General features: G+C 46.1%; 1 protein-coding gene across 4 annotated transcripts in view; it reads left to right on the forward strand.

Annotated features, from left to right (window-relative positions):
* The window catches only part of SGSM2 (small G protein signaling modulator 2), a 147,193-nt gene extending 139,381 nt beyond the window's left edge, over positions 1 to 7,812 (forward strand). For 2 of the 4 annotated variants that reach the window (XM_077836577.1, XM_077836573.1), the window contains 2 exons: positions 1,497 to 1,664; positions 2,805 to 7,812. In XM_077836577.1, the coding sequence (XP_077692703.1) occupies positions 1,497 to 1,664; positions 2,805 to 2,893 (257 nt within the window). In that variant the 3' untranslated portion in view covers positions 2,894 to 7,812. The remainder of the gene's footprint in view (positions 1 to 1,496; positions 1,665 to 2,804) is intronic. The other 2 variants (XM_077836575.1, XM_077836576.1) reach the window with 2 other exon arrangements.
* Positions 7,813 to 21,313: the final 13,501 nt, after the last annotated feature.

Here is a 21,313-nt window from a genome sequence, read left to right on the forward strand (position 1 = left end):
GCATAATATATATAAAAACTAAGTCTTTCCCTCTCACCCTGTTTAAGTGTGAATCTATAGCACTACAGTAAATGAAACAATGAATTCGCATGACTTTTGGGTAACGTTGATCGCTAATTTGGCTCCTGAACCACTGAGGTCTGAGAATTACTGCTGCAGACCCTACACTGTCGGTGAAGATGGGCCCAGGTGTTTTGGGAGTTTTCAACGGTTAGAGCCAGATTCTGCTCACAGGCAAACCAGTGGAAATCCAAAGTAACTCCACTGCTGTCTCTGGATTTGCTCCACTTTCCACCAGCACCCGCTAGCCCTTACGGGTCTGTTTCTGTGTCCAATTCGTGCCTCGCTGCCAGTACCCACAACATTGACAAGCAGCAGCTACGTTCAGCCCGGCAAAATACAGAAACTGCCCTGAGACCCTTAGGGCTTGTTCTTTGCTGTAACAATTACCGTGCACCCTTTTTAAAGCCACCACCTCAGCCGCGCAGACAGTGCTTTCAACCCCTCAAGGAAGCGAGGTTGTTAATAACTAGTAAAGATTCAGGATTAGAAGCCCCAGGCAAAATTGGGGCCCTACATGTTGTCCATAAACCGAGTAAGAGCTGATCCCTGGCGCAACGAATTTAGAGCAAGATTTTTAAAAGGTATTTAAGCCCCTAGTGGGATTTTCAAAAGCTCCTAGATGCCTCAAGGCCATTGAAATGAATGGGAATTGGGCACCTAGATACTTTTGAAAATCCAACTAGGCCTCAAAATACCCTTACACATCTGGCCCCTAGCATCTAAATAGACAAGACAGAGGAAGGGGAAACTGGAGACTGATTCCAGCTCTGCCCCGGCCTGCATGGAGACAAGTCACTCCACCTCTCTGTCTCACAGGTCCAGTCCAACAGAGCACACTGACTCACTCCTTTGTGTCTTGCTCGCTTGGAAAGTTCTCCAGGCCATTGGGATTAGACAGCTAGTGGCAAACTCATGTCTGTTATTACCTGCCTGCACTGTGATGTATATTTACTTTGTCTTGTGAAATTGTCTTCATAATCTGTGGAAAAAATCTCATTTACTCCCATAACTCCCCTCTCTGCTGGTTATCTTTTGCTTTTCACTCAGGACACACAATGAAACTAGTCAGTTTCTAGTCTCCAGGGAACAGCCCAGTGCTGTTTAAATCCCTGGTGTTGTAAAGGAATGTTTCATTCCCACCTCCCAAAAGGGAGATCTTTCGTTTTATTTTTCAATCTGGAAATTTTTTGTATTCTTAGGAAGCTTTGTATAAACAAAAACTCCAAACTGAAGTAAGCTTATTCTTTGACAGCTCACTGAGCCTGTATAACCATTAAGGAGCAGGTTTTGCCACCATGACTCATATGCATGTCAGAATCTGACGTCTAGTACTGTTTGACCTCTGCCAACAGCCCTAGAAAACATGTCCTTTGAGAAACAGAACTGGTCAGCTTGAATAATCAGATGCTCTTGTAATGTTTATTCCCATTCAGAATTGTTGTACGAGGATGTATTTACAGTGTGGGAAGTTATTTGGGCAGCAAAGCACATCTCTTCAGAACATTTTGTCCTTTTCATTGCCTTAGCACTAGTGGAGGTCTATCGAGAGATTATCCGTGATAACAACATGGACTTCACTGATATCATAAAGTTTTTTAATGGTAAGAGATGGGGGTTTGTGGGAAAAAAACCCATTGATAAAAAGCAGCGGAATTGTGTCCTTCACCTCTCCTTACCTCCTCCCCATTACTGTCTGGTGGGTTTTTTAGATCAGAGTGTGGGCAATAGGCCAAGATTTTCTAGCAATTCTGGGTACCATGATGTTTGGGTCTGAACATGTTAATGGGCCTGTTTTCCAGAAGGAGGCGGCCTTCTGCACTTTTCAGAAGCTAGGACTCTTAAGAAGGTGGCTCAAAGTGGGCACCCAAAAAACAGAGGAACCCAAACTCACTCCTCACTCATGGCCACAGTGTTTATAGGCAGGTAACCTCGCTGGTGGCCGTAGATCAGGGGTTCTCCACTGTTTTCTTTCTAAGGCCCCTCCAACATGCTATAAAAACTCCATGGCCCCACTGTGCCCCAACAACTGCTTTTCTACATATGAAAGTCAGGGTTAGCATTACAGGGTAGCATGCAGGGCAATTACCCGGGGCCCATTGCCGCAGGGGGCCCTGCAAAGCTAAGTTGGTCGGGCTGCGGCCTCAGGATTCAAGGCCCGGCGCTTCAGCTTTCTGCCATGGGCCCCAGCGAGTCTAACATGGGTCCTGCTTGGCAGGGCCCTGGACCCCTGGTTGCCGTAGACTGTGAGCTATGTGGGTGATGAAAGAAAATGGGTTTTCAGGGCTCAGGAGCAGCCTGTTCTCAAATGAGTTTCTACCTTTTTTGTTGGAAAAAGTTCCCAGGCAGCTATAAAACTTCTGTCCAGTGGGCAGTGTGAGAACGTTTTAAAATAGAGGGGCGTATGAGCCTTCCATCCCGGAGCCACTGAGGAATGGGTGTGAAGGTCAGCTGTATGTTTTAAGATGACCAGCGTGCTAGCCTATTCCTCCTCTGATCCCTGTGGCTGTAGGGATTTTCCCCAGCACTAAAACTGAAACAAAAGGGATTGTTAACACTGGGGGGCATGATCTCTGGACCGTTAGCCCTAAAGGATTAATCCTGGATCTTTTATGACACAGTTAAATGTGCAAGTCAACAGTCATGCAATACTTTTGATTGCTGCACGTGTGTGTCTCCCTGGCTTGCAGGAGCCTGAACTCCTGAGGCAGGCAGTTACAAATCTATGTCTGTCTGTCTTGTAGAAATGGCAGAGCATCACAATGCCCAGGAAATCCTGAAGATAGCAAGGGACCTCGTCTACAAAGTGCAAACGCTGATTGAAAACAAGTGAATGCGGACAGAGAGGAAAACGGGCTTAGCGCTGACTAAGCATTTCTTGCACTGTAACTTCAGATGATGTTTTAATTGCATCTTCCATGTAATGTAGTAAATAGTCCAGAGATTTGTAATAGACTTTTAAAACAAACAAATTTTCCACCATGAGCTGATGAGGTTTGTGTTTGATAGTCCTTGTTATGCTCACTTTGTAGGGCGAGGCAAACCTTTTGTTTTGTTTTTGTTTTTTTGCATTCTACCCTCTCCTAGTCTCTAGGTATTGTCCAGCTACATGTCTGAGACACAGAAGGAATTTGGGGTTTTGGAGTCCTATTTTGACCTATCAGACCCTTAACCCACTAGAGATATTTTGTGCTTGACCAAACCTCCCTGGGCATGCAGACTTAAGGCCACCAATTCAACGCCCATTGAAGTCTATGAGCACTGGAGCAGGATCTTAGACAAGCAAGTGCTGTGGAGTTCACCTAGGAGAGGTGAAAGGATGTCCCAGCTCCCACGCGTGTTTTTGGCCATCCCGAACCATTTATGCCCAAGTAATCACGTTAGAAATCACACTGTGGAAGAGAATAAAAACACCCTGTCTCCGAGAAGCCAAGCCAGCTTAGTCAGAAAACTCCTGGTCAAATATCTTCACTAGGCCACTAGTGACTCCTGGCAGTAATCCGCAGCATATCTACAGGGACCTTGCGAGCGTCAGGTATCCTTGGGCCAACCATCCTCACGAGAAGAGGAAAGCTAGGATTAAAATCTGAGGGGGCAACTTGTAAATTGCTGCCTCTAAGAGATACAAGACACTAAATCGTCATGTCCAGATTGTTGCAATTTTAAGTCTTTTAAAAAAAACCTTAACAGTAGCGTTTGCTGACATTTCAGTGACACTTGTCTGAGAAGACGTGAAGGCCAATTTTCAGTGCCCACAGCCCCTGAGCATGTGCTTCAAGTTAAACTTGTGATTAAACCCCTCCCTACTTCGCTGACCACTACACAGTTGCTTAGCATGGTGCTGAATCTGGGCCAGAAAGATTAGAGTCTCTTTAGGGTAGGAGCTGGCTTTTTGTTCTGTCTGGACAACAGGGTTCTGGGCTGGGGACCCAAGGTGCCTCCACAATATAAATAATTGTAATAAAAAGAGACTCCAGCTATCAGGGAGACATTTCTGCTACCCTTCCCCACAGTAAGTCGTCAGTACCTTACTCTGCAAGTATTCCAAGGTGGCAGAATCTGGCCCTATATAGTTTACACTTTCAGGTTAGTCAGCTCTTGAAACCTGGCTTAGTGCATAGGAAATTAAGCCCCTTCTCGTGGGGTTGGATCTCCCACTCCTGCACCTGTGTGGAGTGGGGCAAGCACAGGGATCTGCAGAACCTCACGAACACGCATGCCCTGCAGTTTGCACACCTGCCTTCTCGGAGAGAATTAGGGCCTATCGGATTAGAACTTCATGACCTCTGAAAAATAGAATCCAGGACATCACTAATTCCCATGTAGGTATCAGCATTTGCCGCACTAAGAAAGGGTATTTTGTGGTGCTATTTTTATTTGAGTGCATTTGCTGTCTCTGGAATGTTTCCATGCAATAGTTCTCTGTCATTCGCACGTATTACGGAGGCTCTGCAGCATTCATTTCTGTATTGGACTGAAAGTTTAGAGTAGGGGCACAATACTTACACCTCCTCCGCGGGGATAAGGAGTTGTGACAATTTAAACCAGCCCAGGATCTGTCCTCGGGCTTTAGTTTGTCAGTGTGTTTAGATCTCCACAGGGTCACCACATAGACTATAGGACATACCGAGATCCAGGACGTACTGTGAGAGTCTTCAAACTGATCAGTTAGATTGAAAGTTTAATGATATAGCAGAAAGAGAATTACCACTGTGCCAACAAGAGATAAGATCTGATCCTAAAGAAGTTACCCGTTGATTTCACTAGAGTGGGCACATGGACACTTTTTAAAAAAAATCCAGAAGCGCAAATCCCACTGACTGGCAATAGACCTTGTGCTCCTGAATCATCTACGCACTTTTGAAAATTCCATCCTTTGCCAATGTGCCTCACTTTTAAAGATGGCCAAATCTCTTCCAAGGGAGCTATTAAAATTAAATTTAGTCCTGAACCAAAGCCCTGGATCCAAATGCCCTTAAAGTTCATGGCTCAGTTGATATCATCTTGAGTTACCTTTTGAGAGTAGAATTTTCAAAAGGACTGACTGCTGGGCCTGACTTTGCATCCATTGGAGTCATTGGTGAAACTCCCCATTGGGCTTAGTGAAAGCAGAGTTAGGCCAACCCTAAGCACGTCGGGAAAGCGCACCCATAACATCTTGGTCTATCTTAGATGATCTTTAAGGGATTTCACCTAGGAAGGGAATAAATCAGTGTTGTATGTTTGAAAATACAAAAACAAAAAACCACTCTACACAAATTTCAGCAGTTAGAACTAACAGGACCAGAGTTTAAAAAAACCACTAAACATTAAAGTGGTGTTTTCACTGGATAGTATTAGAACAGTGACTGTTTACCCATTGTTTCACTTGCATCTTTTAAACAGGATAAATTTGATGCATTTCTGAAACAGATTATAATCCACAAGTAGCCCACTGTGAAATTTGAGGGACATTACCCTCAGTTATAGTCTGTGCAAAGATACAGATTGAATTATGCCAAAGAATCAGTACAGGACGCTCATTCCTCTGTTATTTTTCTTACAAATCAAGGAAAATAAATTTCAGGTGTACAAAGACACAACAATCTTTTGTATCCTTAATATTATAAGACTATACAGTATCTCTACCTTGTTCGACAATAAAATGGGTAGAGACCCTTATTCTCAGATTTTTTTTTTGAAACAATAGTAAAAGATGTTTACATATAGAGTTGAAGATGTATAAACCTGTAATACATCATGAAGTTAGGGGGAAGTCGCTTTTAAATTTGATCCACTTTCTGTAAACCTTTGACGAATGAGGATTTGTCATTCATGCCTTACTTGATCAAGCTGCCCCAAAAACAGTGTGTTCAAAACTTCCTTGTTCAGTCAAAAAAAATTTTTTTTTTTTTTTTTTTCAGAATATTGTTGCAACAAGGTCCTGGCTAAACCAGTCTGTCTGTCCATCTGATCTGTGCCATTTGTATAGTTTCTTGGTCCCTTAAGAGGGCTGTCTATCATTTCAGATACACCCAAATATCATGCAGTCAGTTACCACTATCAACTTTCATGTGACCTGAACTAAGGAGAGAAATGAGAAGTTTTAAGGCGACATGTTCCTTTGTGATTTCACAAAATGGGGCAGAGGAAATCTCGGTGTACTTTGAAATGCCAATCAGTCTTCATGCATTTCAGGATGGGTTTGTTCCCTACCCTCCCTTCTAGCCGATACATAAAGATCTCCCGCTCCTTGCTTCTTTTCCATGGGATTGTGCAGTCTGACATTTAAACCATCCTGGCTTTCCCCAGGGCTTCATTCTCTCTGCAGAATGATGCATCAGCTATTCAGCAAGAATCCATTCTACGCAGGCAGAGGGGCGGTTGTGCAGAAATATGTATTCTACATAGCAGCACATGGGCAAGAAAGCCCGCTACTGGTCCTCTGAAATTGAGGACGAGAGCTCCTTCCCAAAATGCAGTTTGAAGGGTGGTGCAGCCCTGGCACTGCAGAGATGATGTATTAAGGGGTGAAAGTGACAGGTATTTAAAGCGCTCCTGCTAGCCAGTAGAACTGCTTAGTCAGTTCGTGTAGCTGGGTTTTGTTGAATTTGTAGAACAGGGGATGAGAAAAAAAAGACAGTGGTTAAAATAAAGAAACCAAACCAAAAAGGTTTTAATTAAATGTTGTCAAAGTGGTCAACAGTTCCTTTTTAAGGCCAGTCCTGCGAATTTCCCTTGAGTAGTCTCGCTGATTTTAGTGGGATTACTCAGGTGAGTAAAAGCAGCAGGATTTGGCCCTAAAATGTGTTAAGACTATGCAAGGTGTAGACGTATCGGTGGTTATTGGAGCAATGAATTAAAAAGGCCAGAAAGTCTCTCTCTCTAAACAGTAGGCTGCCTTGGGAAGATACCTGTGGATCTATGAAAGAAAGAAAAATTGAGTGCAACCAACTTAATGACGGTTTCTTTGAATTCCCGGGATGCATGGTAGCATCGCTGTCAGATCTTTCCCAAGCTAGCAGGCTTCATCCAGGAGCAGTTAGTTAGATCTAGCTAGCCATTTGTTCTGTGCTGGTAGCCCAACACCTTAAAAGCTGCACCTTGCATTTTTCAAGATAAAGAAGGGTCAAAAATTGCAGACGATTCAGGTGTATGCAAAAGGGCCAAAGTTAGATGGGCAGAGGGAGACTGTTAAAGGGGAAGGAGCCCTTTTTAAACCTATAACTCAATGCCAAAATAAAAGGTATTTGGAGGGGGAGGAGAACAGTTACCATCCAATAATTTGGGAACACTCAAGGTTAAATTAAACAACAAAAACATTCTTTTGCTGGCGGGCGAAGCCACCGAAAACCACTATTATTTATCGCTTGGTGTCAAATTGTATTGTAGACCAATGCATGGTTGCCGGAGGGGCTTAACAAATGCTTTGCAGTTTGTGTATCCGTTTGTTCATCTGAAAGGTGAAAACAAATCCCATTAAAAATCCCGCCAGGAGAAAAATCTCTCCAAGAAACCCAGCTTGAGGAATTTATGTTAAAAAAAATCTGCGCTCTTTTTGGTTTGGAAGCGACTCTACAACTCTTTACTATGTAAAAAAAAAAAAAAAGAAAAATCTCTGCAAACTTTGTTGTATCTGTTCTGCATAATTGTATTTTATGACTATTGTGCATTGCCTTATTTATTTGTGTCAGGAGCAGACTATTTTCCCTTTATTGCTCAAAATTATTTATCTTTAAATGTAACATACGAATAAATACATATTGTCAAGGCTTTTTGTGAACGTTGGTCCCATTTAATGGGGGGAGGGAGATCTCAAAAGCTGAACCGAGAATGCTGACCTTATGCTTATTTCTGAATAGTAAGTGATATGTAATTAAGTTTCCATGCATAATCTGCATGGACTATTGTACTATGCAGACCTTTTCACAGTAAGTAGGTCACCACCAAATAGATTTTTAAAGGTTCCCTGAATAACTTCAAACATAATACAGTGTATGCATTCATTATATACAACCACACACACCCCGCACCTGATTGTGCTGCAGTTAAGTAACTGGGATTTTCCCTTGCACCGTAATGGGAGTGGTGTTTAGGCTGAAGGATTTTCCTTTTGGAAATTTCATCCTACAACTTGAGGGCCTGATCTCACCCAACATTAATTCAACAAAGCTAATGAGCTTCCATGATGGCTCCTTTCCCTCTCTAATTGTTCCCTTTACTCTCTTTCCAGTGGAGTTTCCACAGTATGCATCCGATGAAGTGAGCTGTAGCTCACGAAAGCTTATGCTCAAATAAATTGGTTAGTCTCTAAGGTGCCACAAGTACTCCTTTTCTTTTTGCGAATACAGACTAACATGGCTGTTACTCTGAAACCTTCCAGGCTTGCTGCTTCCGATATACTTTAAGCAGTTTGGGTTTTGTTTTATTCAGTCTATTTTTTATTCACATTCCCATGTTACATTTTAACAACCAATGTATGTTCCTTGCTAGTGGCTTTGTTCAGGCTGCCTTTCCATTTTTTAAGGATAGTTTGGTCACGCTTTCTAATTAAAAGTAGTTTATAAAGGGGGTAATAGATGGTTAATAAATAGCTAATCAATTGTTAAGAGTCCAATAGCTGAATAGGCCATCTACAATGACTCCTACTGAGGTGCTTTAACCATCAAACCACATACCTCCAACGTCCGGTCCATCGATTAATCATTTGTCCACCCTTACAAAAATGGAACCTTAATATAAAAAGTGTGACCAATCACTTTGGTGCAAATAACCTTTCACCCATTTAATCCCACTTCTTTTCTCACCTTGCCTTCCTCCTTAGGGGAATGCACGCTTTCTGACATCAATAGCTGCTTCGCACGCATTCTGATTAGCTCCCTCTTTTATCCCAAGCTGTCTTTTGAAGACTTCCAAGCACCACAGCTAGTCTGTGGTATGATCTCAGACACCAGCGAGCGTACGCGGTCATCACTGGCTCACCCGTAGCATTACTTCTAAGAGCGTAGCTTCTTGGCTCATCTACAATTAGCTGTTCCAAGAAGCAACAATGTAAAGGTGTTGAGAAATTCTCTCTCTAAATGGTGTTCTAAGTTGGTAAAATGCCACAGTAGAAGCGAGTAGGTGAAGTCACCTGATATTATTGTTAGAATTTTTTTGCACCTTTGATCTTATTCAAACACTGAACTTACTATCATTCTTCTGATAAGGCAGGTAATGTAACTATTGTGTTGGTATCCATACTGATCGTACCCCGTGCTCCTCTCCATTGAGAGATACTCTTGCATTAGATGCTACTGACTCTGTAGATATAGCGCGACTCCCCTAATCTGCCCTTTCCTGTATCGTGTATAGCCAGGTGTTACAGTACCCACTGATTTGTCAGAAATGCCTATTCTGTCAAGGTCCTTCTTCCACTGTCAAGTACTCTAGCTCATCTCCACTTGCTTTTTAGCTCCTCAACGTGAGAGATAGACTTTTATAGGTTTTATTTTTCAGCCAGGTATCTTATTTGCATACCACACGCCTTCATTTGGTACCCTTTCTCTGGAATGTACCTCTGCAATCCTAACCTAGGCAGCTCCAGCAGGGGTGTGATTTTTGTCCTATCCTTTATTCCCAGATACAGAGTTATCTGTATAGCTACTGGCAGGTGTAGTCTTTGTCTGAGCTGGATACTCCCTGGCCCCTGCTGTTTCCCCACCACCATGCTGTTAGTTTAAACAATCTGGTGCAAAACCAGATCAACTTCTCGTTGGCGCAGTCTGCTTCTCCTTGCTTAAGATGGTGCCCGTGTCTTCCCCACAAAGTTCCCCAGTGCCTAATTATATTTAAAACTCATCTTCTCAGTCACACATTAAGGCTCGGATTTGGGAGCCTAATTCCCTTAGCCTCTGGCCTGACACTGAAATTCCCCTGGACATAACTTGTGTTGGGCTAAAGAAACACAACAGATCTGTGCGTGTGGGAGGGAGTGGATCTAGGTGTTTTGCTAGAAAGCTGAGGATTATGATTTTGGGATCTTTACAGCAAAGAACATTCTTTCCTGTAATTCTTTCCCGCTCAGACTTTGCTCTTATACAGTATAAGGCCCTTCAACCACCAGGTATCAAACCACCTATTCTAAAATATTATTTTTCAAACTTACCTACCCAGCCAATTTCACAAAGGACGTTCGATATAACTATACTAGACACAATAGCCTTTATTACTGACATTTTTCACATTTTGATCAGCGGGGCTAAAAATCCGCAAGGCAGTATTAAAGTAGATACACACAATATGTACCATAGCATGCCATCTCTCATGTGCAAAGTTGTGCTCCAAAAAAATGTTTCTAGAGAAGTAAGACAAGACATTCGTGGCATGAACTGTAGAACGCAGTAGTGTAAAAGTGTCCACCCATGATACTGCTGGAGTGCCCAGGGCTTAGCAATCCTGTTTTCACCACGGGGGGGGGAGAATAAAATAAATCAGTTTTTCTATGCATGCTTAGCCTTAAGACTCTCCACAGCTCTGCCAAGCGTTACGTCAAGTCACTAGACACTGAGAAGTGCAATATTAGGATTTATTTGTCCTACAAAGGACAAACTTTTAAAAAAAAAAAAAAAAAAAAAAGAACCCTGATTTTGCATAGTAATATCACGGAGACTGATACAAAATTGATTCCAATTAAGAAGGATGTGGAAAAATTGGAGAGAGTCCAGCGGAGGGCAACAAAAATGATTCGGGGACTGAAACACGAGTTATGAGGAGAGGCTGAGGGAACTGGGGATGTTTAGTCTGCAGAAGAGAAGAATGAGGGGGGATTTGATAGCTGCTTTCAACTACCTGAAAGGGGGTTCCAAAAAGGATGGATCTAGATTGTTCTCAGTGGTAGCAGATGACAGAACAAGGAGTAATGGTCTCAAGTTGCAGTGGGGGAGGTTTAGGTTGGATATTAGGAAAAACTTTTTCACTAGGAGGGTGGTGAAACACTGGAATGCGTTACCTAGGGAGATGGTGGAATCTCCTTCCTTAGACATTTTTAAGATCAGGCTTGACAAAGCCCTGGCTGGGATGATTTAATTGGGGATCGGTCCTGCTTTGAGCAGGGGCTGGACTAGATGACCTCCTGAGGTCCTTTCCAACCCTGATATTCTATGATTCTAAGAGATTTTTCCATAATCCATTCCTACATGCATTTTTGCCTGCCCCCAAGGACTGCACTAGTAAGATACCGCGTTGTCTACCATGCAATGCCAGCACTTAACTCCCTGTGGGGGCGAACATGGGAGACATATAGCAACTTTTACACTAGGAGGACAGCAGACATATTTTCTGACATACACTCGCACTACGCTTTGCAGTCTCCCACCCATATATGATCCTTATGCTGAAAACAACTGGTCACGACTAAACTAGTGACTTCAACCCGTCACAAAAGCCACCTGGCTTTAAGATCTGACACCAGCCACCAAACTAGTGGGGCTTTAAAGTCAATTTTTAATGTGTTTTTTTTTCATAGATATTTAGGTCAGAAGGGACCATTATGATCATCTAGTCTGACCTCCTGCACAATGCAGGCCACAGAATTTCACCCACCACTCCTACAAAAAAACAAACAAACCTCACACCTATATCTGTGCTATTGAAGTCCTCAAATCGTAGTTTAAAGACTTCAAGGAGCAGAGAATCCTCCAGCAAGTGACCCGTGCCCCATGCTACAGAGGAAGGCGAAAAATCTCCAGGGCCTTCCAATCTGCCCTGGAGGAAAATTCCTTCCCGACCCCAAATATGGCGATCAGCTAAACCCTGAGCATATGGGCAAGATTCATCAGCCAGATACTACAGAAAATTCTTTCCTGGGTAACTGAGATCTTACCTTTGTGTTCCTATGTATCAAACAAAAGGATTTAAACAAAAGAAGCGAACACTCTCGCTGTGCATTCCAGAGAGGAAGCCTGCAGGAGTACAGCCTATGTTTTGAGCCGGGAATGGATTAGGCCATATTCGACGAGCAGTGTCATATATTCAGAGAGCACTGGCAGACAAGGGACAGCCCTTTCTCATGCCAGTGGGAACGAATACTGGACGACTTGCCTATTAAATAGCATCTAATTAACCAAATCCACTTCAAGCTAACAAGGCGCACCGAAAATAGAGTAACAAGGTTGCAGCAGAAAGGCCTTTGTTAGAGGCTTAGAAATCAAATGGGGTGTAATTTACAGCATCTCAGAAGGATGTAGGCTGGGCCTGGAGGCAGGATCCAGAGGTCTGGCCAGTGGAGGCGCTGATTCCATGAGATGGTGATAAAACACAAGGGTAAGTGTGGAATTGCACCCGTAACTGAACACACTGTGAAAAGCGGAGGAAGCACCTCAGCGCTAGCATGAAAAACAATCTCCCCCTGCACAATAGCTAGAGAGTCCTGACCACAAAGCCCAGGATCTTCCTCCTCCCCCCAACTCCCGATTAATACCTGAACTAGAATCCGGCCCCCTCACTCGCTAACAGCTCAGGACCAAAACCCCAGACCCAAACGTTCTCCCAAACTTTGAGGACGTTCAGAGGCAGATCTGGACGCTGAGACCATCAGAGGGGAAAGGGGCAGCTTTGCTGTACTGCAAATGCATGGCAAAATAAGTTCATACTCTCTATAGCTACAGGCCCAGGCTGGAGATGGACCCCAAACCACACCATTCAAACCCAGATTCCAAACACCCCAAAGCATAGAGCTGTTTGGGCCTCAAGCTTGAATAGACCCAGGCTAGCTAGGAGCCCAGTCACAAATACCCACCGCCCCCAGGCTAGCGGTGTTAAAAGGGGAAACAGATATTCTCTGGATTTAGTTAAAATCCCAGGCTGCCTTTATGGCAAGAACAAAAGCGTGGAGTCGGCAGGCAGCCAGTGCCGCCCTCTTCCAAACAAACTCCGTACAGTCCTTAGTGTGAGAGGCACCAAACAGACCTGGGACTTAATTCAGCAGGGGAGGGTCTGATTCTGCTCTCACACTGGCATAGAAATCAAGAGCAACTCCTTCTAAAATACCACAGGATTACTCTGGCCCAAGAGAGATCAGAGCCAAACTTCCCCAACCTGCTTGTCTCCTAGGGTATGCAGATGCCGGAATACATCAGGAACTGTGCTTGGGAAACCGACGTGTACAGTATTAGGTTAAAACAGTGAAGGGAGTTTCATGGTGGGGTTTTTCACTCCTCTAAAGAACATTTGGCTCAACATTGTCAGCTCACAGTCACACGCTGGTGCTTTGGTTCAGTTTTGCATGCCGGGGTCAGATAGCAGATCTGAACTTGAAACAGTGCTTTGTCCAAGACCCCTCTTCTCCCATCCAGGCTGAGAATTGAAGTTCTCGAAGCAGCCGCTTTCTACTGGTAATATTCGCCCCACCCCCCATCCCTGGGCCACATGGGTCTGAAGACCCCGCTCTCCGGCTGGCCTTTGCGTTGCTACACATTGCTAAGCACTATACGCACAAAACAACTAGCAGGCCAGCTGCCACGTGCTTCAACAATGATCCAATGGGGAGGAAATATCCTTTTTTTTAAATAAAAATCCCCTATAATAAAGGCTGGGATTTTTTGAAGAGCCCAGGGAGTTAGATGCCGCTGCCGCATTGTAATTCAATGGGACAGAGGTGCCCAATTCCCTTCAGGTCTTTTAAGAAGCCCAGCCCGGCCCCCTCAGATACTCTGCTCTGTTTATACAGGCAGATGGGGAAAAAGCCAGCCTTTAAAATGAGGAACTTGTACAACTAGGGTGAGAAGTGGATGGGGGGAAGGCGAGACCAGATCACCTACCGTGGAGTCCAGATGCTACCCCTGTGGCCACCCTAGGATCTGGGAGTCTGGGCACTGCTTTCCCGGTGAACCCTCATGCTTCCTGGCGCCTCGACACCATGCATCCCTCGTGCGTGGGAGAACTGAGCCACGCTCATCCTGCAAGATTTCCCTCTCATTCCCTTGAGCCAGGGCTTGAAAAACACACCCACCACCCACGAGCCTGAGGACCAGGCCACTTGTTAGATCAAAATACATTAGGGCCCTGAGCCATGGACCTTCCCGAGCCAGGCCTTGTCCAATTCCAAGCCACATCCCTTCTACTGATTAACTACCCCCTGGCTGGACTCTGAGCTGCTGAATAATGCTGACACCCCCCAATACATCCACCTTAGCAATGCGGCCCACCACCCCCAAAGGGCACACAGGTTGGGACCCCAGCAAACGGAGCCAGTCATCCGTTTCTCTTCCTTCGAGATATTCAGATAATTGGAACGAACAATACATACTGTTCAAGGGCCTACAAAGCATGCAGATGCTTCTGCCTTCCTTTCTGCTGCTCTGACCAGGGAAGGATTTTTATCCACATCTAGGCGAACGCTGACCCCCAGCTGGAGGGCCTGGATTTTCAAAGGTGCCTAAGGGATTTATTCAATGGGATGTGGGTACTTAAATCACTTAGACCGCTTTGGATGAACAAACTAGCCCCACCCTACAGCTGAAATTCACACGGGTCAGACTAAAAGGAAACAATGAGCGAACAACTGAAACTGCCAGCATGCTTTTAGTGTTTACTCTGAACATTCACATAAAGCAGAAACTTCTCTAAAGGCTACAGGAGCCCAGGGAGAGCTGGCACAGAGCAAGCCGGATGGTCAATCCAGGTTGCCTTTTTGTGGGCGGTGCTGGGGATAAGAATGCTCCTGCAATGAATTACACCCATGATTTTGCACTTTCAGTGTGTCTATGCTTTTGACAACTCATTCAGCACAGGAAACTGTGGCCACAGTTCACTGCGGGTGTAAGATCACATGTGCAAAAGGAGACACACACACAGGGTTGAGCATCAGGCAGCATCTGAAATGTTCATCCTCCAGGGTTGACCTTTTAGGGCTGGACTTTGTACCAAAGATAGTCGGATCAATATGTTGTTTGCCCTTGTCTTCACTACAAAAATCTAATCATGTTGAACACAACTCCAGAGTCAAATTCACATAGCGCTGACGGGGACTTCGTGCCAGCTCCCACAAGTCTCAGTAAAGCAAGTATCACAGATGCGTGGTGAGAAATCATAGGCTTAGCTCTGTAGGGCACCTGCCTAATAAGACAGCACTGGCTGAAATAGTTTTCCTCTCTTCATTAGAGAGATCACAGCTGGATACACGAACATGTGACTTGTGAACATTAAGGAGGGTGGTTCGGGGGCGAAGATTCTCTAGGAGATCTTACTGTCTCACCACAGCAGAGGATGCAAGCTGTGAGGTTATTTTCCATATACGAGTCATGATGTATACACCAAGAGGAGGGTCCCATAGGTAGGGTGTGTGGCTTGGCAGGGAATTTTCTTCTCACATCTAGGGCCAAGTATTATTTCAGTTAGAGAGAGAGGAAACTGAAGCCCGGCGAAGGGAAGTGACTTGCCCAAGGTCATTCAGCAGGTCAGTCAGTTCCTGGCTCCCAGCCATACCCACAGCCGGGCAATCTCAACAGCTGTCTCCAACGGGAGTTCTAAATTCTAGTGTGAAGTTAAGCTCTGAGCTCGGTTCTGTCCCACTTTTTCCTCCCCCAACTTCTCCTTGTTCATTCAAACCCTAGTTGAAGCGCTACCCTGCAATAACCAGGGTGGCTATTCTGTAGCCCAAGGGTGGGCAAACTATGGCCCATGGGCCAAATCCGGCCCACGAGCCGTTTTAAGCCAACCTGTAAGCTGCACCATGCAGCTCGGCCCCGCTTCGGCTGGGGCACTGGATCAGGGGGCTGCACCATGGGGTTCCCAGAAGCCGCAGCATAGCCCCACTCCAGCTCCTACGCGCTCCAATGGGAGCTGCAGGAGTGCTGCCTGCGGATGGGGCAGTGTGTAGAGCCACCTGACGGCGCTTCCGCATAGGAGCCGGAGAAGGGACACGTCACTGCTTCCGGGAGCTGCTTGAGGTAAGCGCCACTTGGAGCCTGCACCCCCTGAGCCTCTCCCCATACCCCAAACCCCCTGCCCCAGCCATGATCCAAACCTCGATCACAGCCCAGAGCACCCTCCTGCACCCCAAACCTCTCATCCCCAGCCCCACCCTAGAGCCCGCACGCCCAGCCAGAACCTGAACCCCCCTCCCGTACCCCAACCCCAATTTTGTGAGCATTCATGGCCTGCCATACAATTTCTATTCCCTATTGTGGCTCTTGGGCCAAAAAGTTTGCCGGCCCCTGCTGTAGCCTTTGATTGGTAATGATTTTCTCAGTGGTGGAAGTTGTCACTTGACAACCTTGGAGACCGACATTCTCAGCCTAGTCACAGAACAGAGAGCAGCAGCACAAGCCTCCACACACAAGCCGTGTAAATCACTCCTGCCATGAAGGGGAGTAAAGTCTCCATGCTGGGCCCCTCAGCTGAGGCTGCCAACAAATGACGTCAGTTCTGGCGAATTTTGTGATGCCAACACCTGTCCGCCAACCACTGGAGTGAGCCCCAAAGGGTCCGCAAACACGCTTGCAGACACAGCTGTCTCATGGTGGGTATTTTTTGTCCTGTACGTTCTATGACAATACCCAGAGTCTGCCACTTTTCTGGGCGTGGCTAGATCAGAGGTATTAGTTTAAATTATTCTGTCTGCGGTCCTGCTGATTGGCGACTGGGATTTTTCTCCCCCTCTCAACTACATGACTCTGAATGGAATTTCAAGAGCACTTCACCCAGGTCATTCACCCTAGCGAATCAAACCCAAGTGATGTCACGATGCCAAAAAGCCCGGAACAAAAATTAAACTGAATTACCCTTTGTGACCCTTCTAATGTAGGTTTTCCAAGAGACTATGGGATGCACTCGCCAAGATACAGGCAGTCCCTGTTATACCCTTACAGGCTGCTAAGACGGAAAGCCCTGAGCATACCTGGCAGCAGGCAGCGAGGTGAGATGTAAAAAAGTCAGAAATGTAATGAGTTGTTTCCACTCAAGGCGTTGGGAAGACTTTTACCGTTGAAACATTCCACGCTCAGCTCCGTATTGTGCTCTAGGGCATCAGAAACTTTACTCCCAAAGGGGAACACTTAGCCTTGCTCAGAACCCATCATGACCTCATCCACTGAGCCAAGTGAACCAGGCTAGAAACCAATGGAACGTCGCACCCCTCGCACGCAAGGATCTCAAAGCACTGTACAGACCTCCCAGGAAGGGGGCGAGTGTTCTGTCACCCACAGGGAAACTGAGGCACAGAGTGTTGAGGAGACTGGCCCAAGATTACACACAAGTCAATGAAAGAGCAGGTGATCGAACCCAGGCTTCCCAGCCCCTTGGTCGAATCAAGACAACATGCAACATGTAGTACTGTGTGGCCTCTGCACCCAGGTGCTTGGGGCAAGACGCATCAAAGAGAGACGTAAAATATCCCATATGAAGCCAAAAGGGCATTAACTCCGCAGGGCAAGGGGAATAACCATGTACCGGACCCCAATGTTCTTAGAGAAAATCCCTTCTGGAGCCGTACGTTAAACCATCTTCTGAACCAACAAAAAGAGTGACTTCAGAAGAGGCTTAACTGGGGAGTTCCTTGTACTTCCCCTTAATAGCGCCCTGTGAAATCATCCCCCACAGGAAACTCCCTCCACCCTCGCCTGTACAGAAAACTGCAAATGAGACCTGCACACAGGTATGCCATTCTGCATTGGACATTCATGCCCGTGACCTCTTGGCACATCAGTCACCTGAATGAGGAATTCTAAAGACTCAATTACCACCTCATTCGAAACAGGTCACTGCTTCCATTTCCAGGTGACGTGATGGAGTCCAGGTCTCCTCCTTGTGGCATTGACTGTGCCCGGGATAGCTTTAGCTCCTTGGATGCTCAGGTTGGTAAGCCTGGCATCGGGGGGTTCTGTTACAGTTAAGCGATGGGACAATATCCCACCACATGGTCTGCCACAGTCATCATCCAGCTGTACCTGAGCAGCATCTAGTGAGTCTCATGGGGTACCACACAGACCCTCCGATTACTGAAACCGTGGGGATCATCTTTGACCTGGACACAGAGTTTTGTTATAGAATAGTAAACGAATAGCTGGCTTTAATACAGCACTTTTAATCCATAGGTCTCAAAGCATTTTACAAAGGAGCTCAGTGTGAACAGTCTCATTGTATTGGTGAGGAAACTGAGGCACAGAGAGAAGTGACTTGCCCGAGGTCACCCAGAAAATCAGTGGAAGACTTGAGAATGGGACCAGTTCTCCTGAGTCCCTGTGCAGTGCTCTATCCACTAAACCACACTGCCTCCCTCCAGGTACGCATGCCAATCAGGCTGTGGACAGGATAAACCTATCTCCCAATCCCTGGGGTGTCCCAGTCCTTATCTTTCTATGTTCCACGCTGCACAATCTTGCCACAGTCATCCAGTGGTGCAGTAGATTTAACTGAGGACCCAAATCCTGCATCTGCATGGGCCAACCCCTGCATAGCGCTCTTTTGATCCCCCCCCCCGCCCCCCAATGCTGTTAGGGGTAGAGAATCTTCGCGTCTGAGGGCCGAGACCTACAACTGTGTGTTAAATCCCAGGCCCTGCTATGGCACTGTAGAAATAGTGGCAAAGCCACAGAGAAAGCTGAGCATACAGAACTCTAGATCCTTCACTAGCCATGCAATACAATGAAGGTATAAGGTCAGATCCTATGCACATATTTTATGTGTGTACATACATACTTTATAGATACATATATACACACACACACACACACAGAGTTGATGTCTGATGGCAGAGTTGTAACCATTAACCTATCACCTATGAAAAGTACAGGGCACAGACCTTTAATGCTTGTCAGTATTAATAATCCTAAAACTGAAGTGGGGCTGATTAGCAGAAGGAATTACATTACAATAATGTCTAAGAAGGGACATATACAGCCACCAAGGGAAACAAGAGGCTGGATCCAAATCTTTTGAGGAAGCGCCCAGAAGCATACACACAGCCTGGGATATTGCGAAAGGACAAATACACACAAACCACTGGCTTTAAAACAGAGCACAGACCCAGTGACCTAGTCCCAGAGCAGGCTATAGTCATTTGCCCAGGGCTCTTTAAAAATAAAATAAAGAAAGTGTTTAACTCACAGTCATGCTCCTCCCAGTCTGCTGTCCCTCTACCATGGTATCCAGGATCCTTGGATGAGCAGAGCCCCAAAATAAGCCTTTGAAAACAAGGTACTCCAGAAGATCCAAAACCCAGCGAAGAAGGTGAGCTCTGAGAAGTCATTTCACCCCAGACTCCAGTGGAGAGAGGCCCAGACAGGAGGCTGCACTGAAGTTTGTTACCTGTAGAGCATGTAGACGAAACTGAACGCTAAAGCTGCAGGTTAGCAAGTCTGGGGTGTCTGGAATCAGCCAGAGCACAGCATAGTTTTAGGAATCCACCCTCAAGTTTCTCCTTCCTCTTTCCAACCTGATCAAACAGGGCTTGCTGTTGCAAGTGACACAGCTGCTAGCCACACTCGTTACAGTGCTCACAGCCTGCACCAATCTACATGCATCAAGTGGCTGGGTTGCCTCACACCCTTGAGTGTTTAGTTGAACACCTTCTCTTTGAGGTGCACCTGGCCAAAGACAGTGCAGCAGGAAGGCAGCAGGTCTGGAAAACCCTCAGCAACATTCTGTTGCTTTTGGGCCCTGTCCTCGCTGCGTGCATCACAGGGGCCTCCAGTAATCCCACCCAGGAGTGCAAGTCAGGGAACAAGGAGAGAACACACCATTCTTAAGGTGCTTACAAAGCAGCATTTGCTGGGGCCGGCCCTTGACCTAACAGCGGCTCCTGAAGTCAGAGATACGGCACATAGTGCTATATCGCAGAGCCTTGTTTCTTCCGGTAGCTGGTGAGTTGCCATTTGAGTGCTGTCGGTGCCATGAATTCGGTGGCCCAAATTTAGTTCTCAGCGGCCACATCCACATCACGAAACCTACGGCCACACGTGGCACTAGCTGGCAGCCTTCTCAGCAGAGGGGCGGAGGATCAGGAGCCCGAGCTGGTCTCTCATCCCCGGTGGCAGCACCTGCAGATTGGGGGCAGCCTGGGGAAGCCTGAATTCCAGGCTTGCGCTGTCTATCCTCAGTGCTGCTCAAGGCACAGAGACACTGTCCCTGGCTCTCCAGCATTTACAATACCTGAGGTGCCCCTCCCCTTTGAATGTCCATTACCATGCTGAGCTGAGACGGTACAGAGCGGAAAATCAAAGCGAGCAAGTGTCTCCATCTGTTTCCATCCACGCACATAGTCACACATGCAAAAGGCACTGCCTGCCCCCTGCCTTATACCGGTGCAGTTCCTGGTACAGTGATGGGCCTAAAGGCTAGAGAACAGAGACACAAATCTTCAGCCTTCTGTCTCGATAACCTTCCTTGCAGCAGGAGATTTCTCAAACCTGTGCTAAGCAATGGGACTTTAGCCAGCCCACATTTCCACTTCACTCATGATCCATGGCCTGAGCCTACAAACATTTTCTCCCCTCTGGCTGTGCTGATGCCTGGGAGTAAACCCTACACGTCTTAGGAAGCTTCGTGTCTATGGACCACAGTCACTTTCTGCACGCAGGGTTGTTGCAGCCGTGTGGATCCCAGGGTGTCAGAGAGACCACGTGGGCGAGGTAATATCTTCTACTGGACGAGACAAGCTTTCGAGCGACACAGAGCTCTTCTTCTGGTCTGTGTAAGCTCAAACTAACTGAAGTTCAGTCAATAAAAGACACTACCTCGCCCACCGGGTCTCGAGAGTAACTTTTTGTCAGTTCTGCCAGCAGAGGGCACTGAGCTCCCTCTTACCTAGATATGCCTTATCTGCAGCCCCAACGAGTGAGTTTGCTAAGGGGTGTGTATACTTCCTATTATCTCCCTTTGAGGACCAGTTACTTCCTGGTCACAAGGCGGCTGAGATTTCACTCTCTCCTGATAAGCAACTCAGTCAGAAATGAAACCCAAGGACGCTGTTCTGAGGCTGCACTATACCATCCTAGTGACGCCGAATAGAATAGGATGCTGTTGGTTAGAGATTTGGAGTTTTGTTTTAAGAACTGTAAAGTGCCTAGGGATAAGATTAATTAATCTCATTATCATGGGATGCTTGTACCAATAAATAATAATGCCTTGCATTTAACTAGTGCCTGTTCTCGCAGAGGACGCTCCGCAAACCCAGAACTGGTAAGTATGGGCCACTTCGCCTGCTGATGAAAGGCACTAAAGAAACCAGCTCTGGGGTAAAACACAGCAGTGCCCCACATACAACGGTTGGGGGCAAGCCTTGAAAGAGTCATGA

Source organism: Eretmochelys imbricata, chromosome 17 (genome assembly GCF_965152235.1).
Source record: "Eretmochelys imbricata isolate rEreImb1 chromosome 17, rEreImb1.hap1, whole genome shotgun sequence".
NCBI lineage: Eukaryota > Metazoa > Chordata > Testudines > Cheloniidae > Eretmochelys > Eretmochelys imbricata.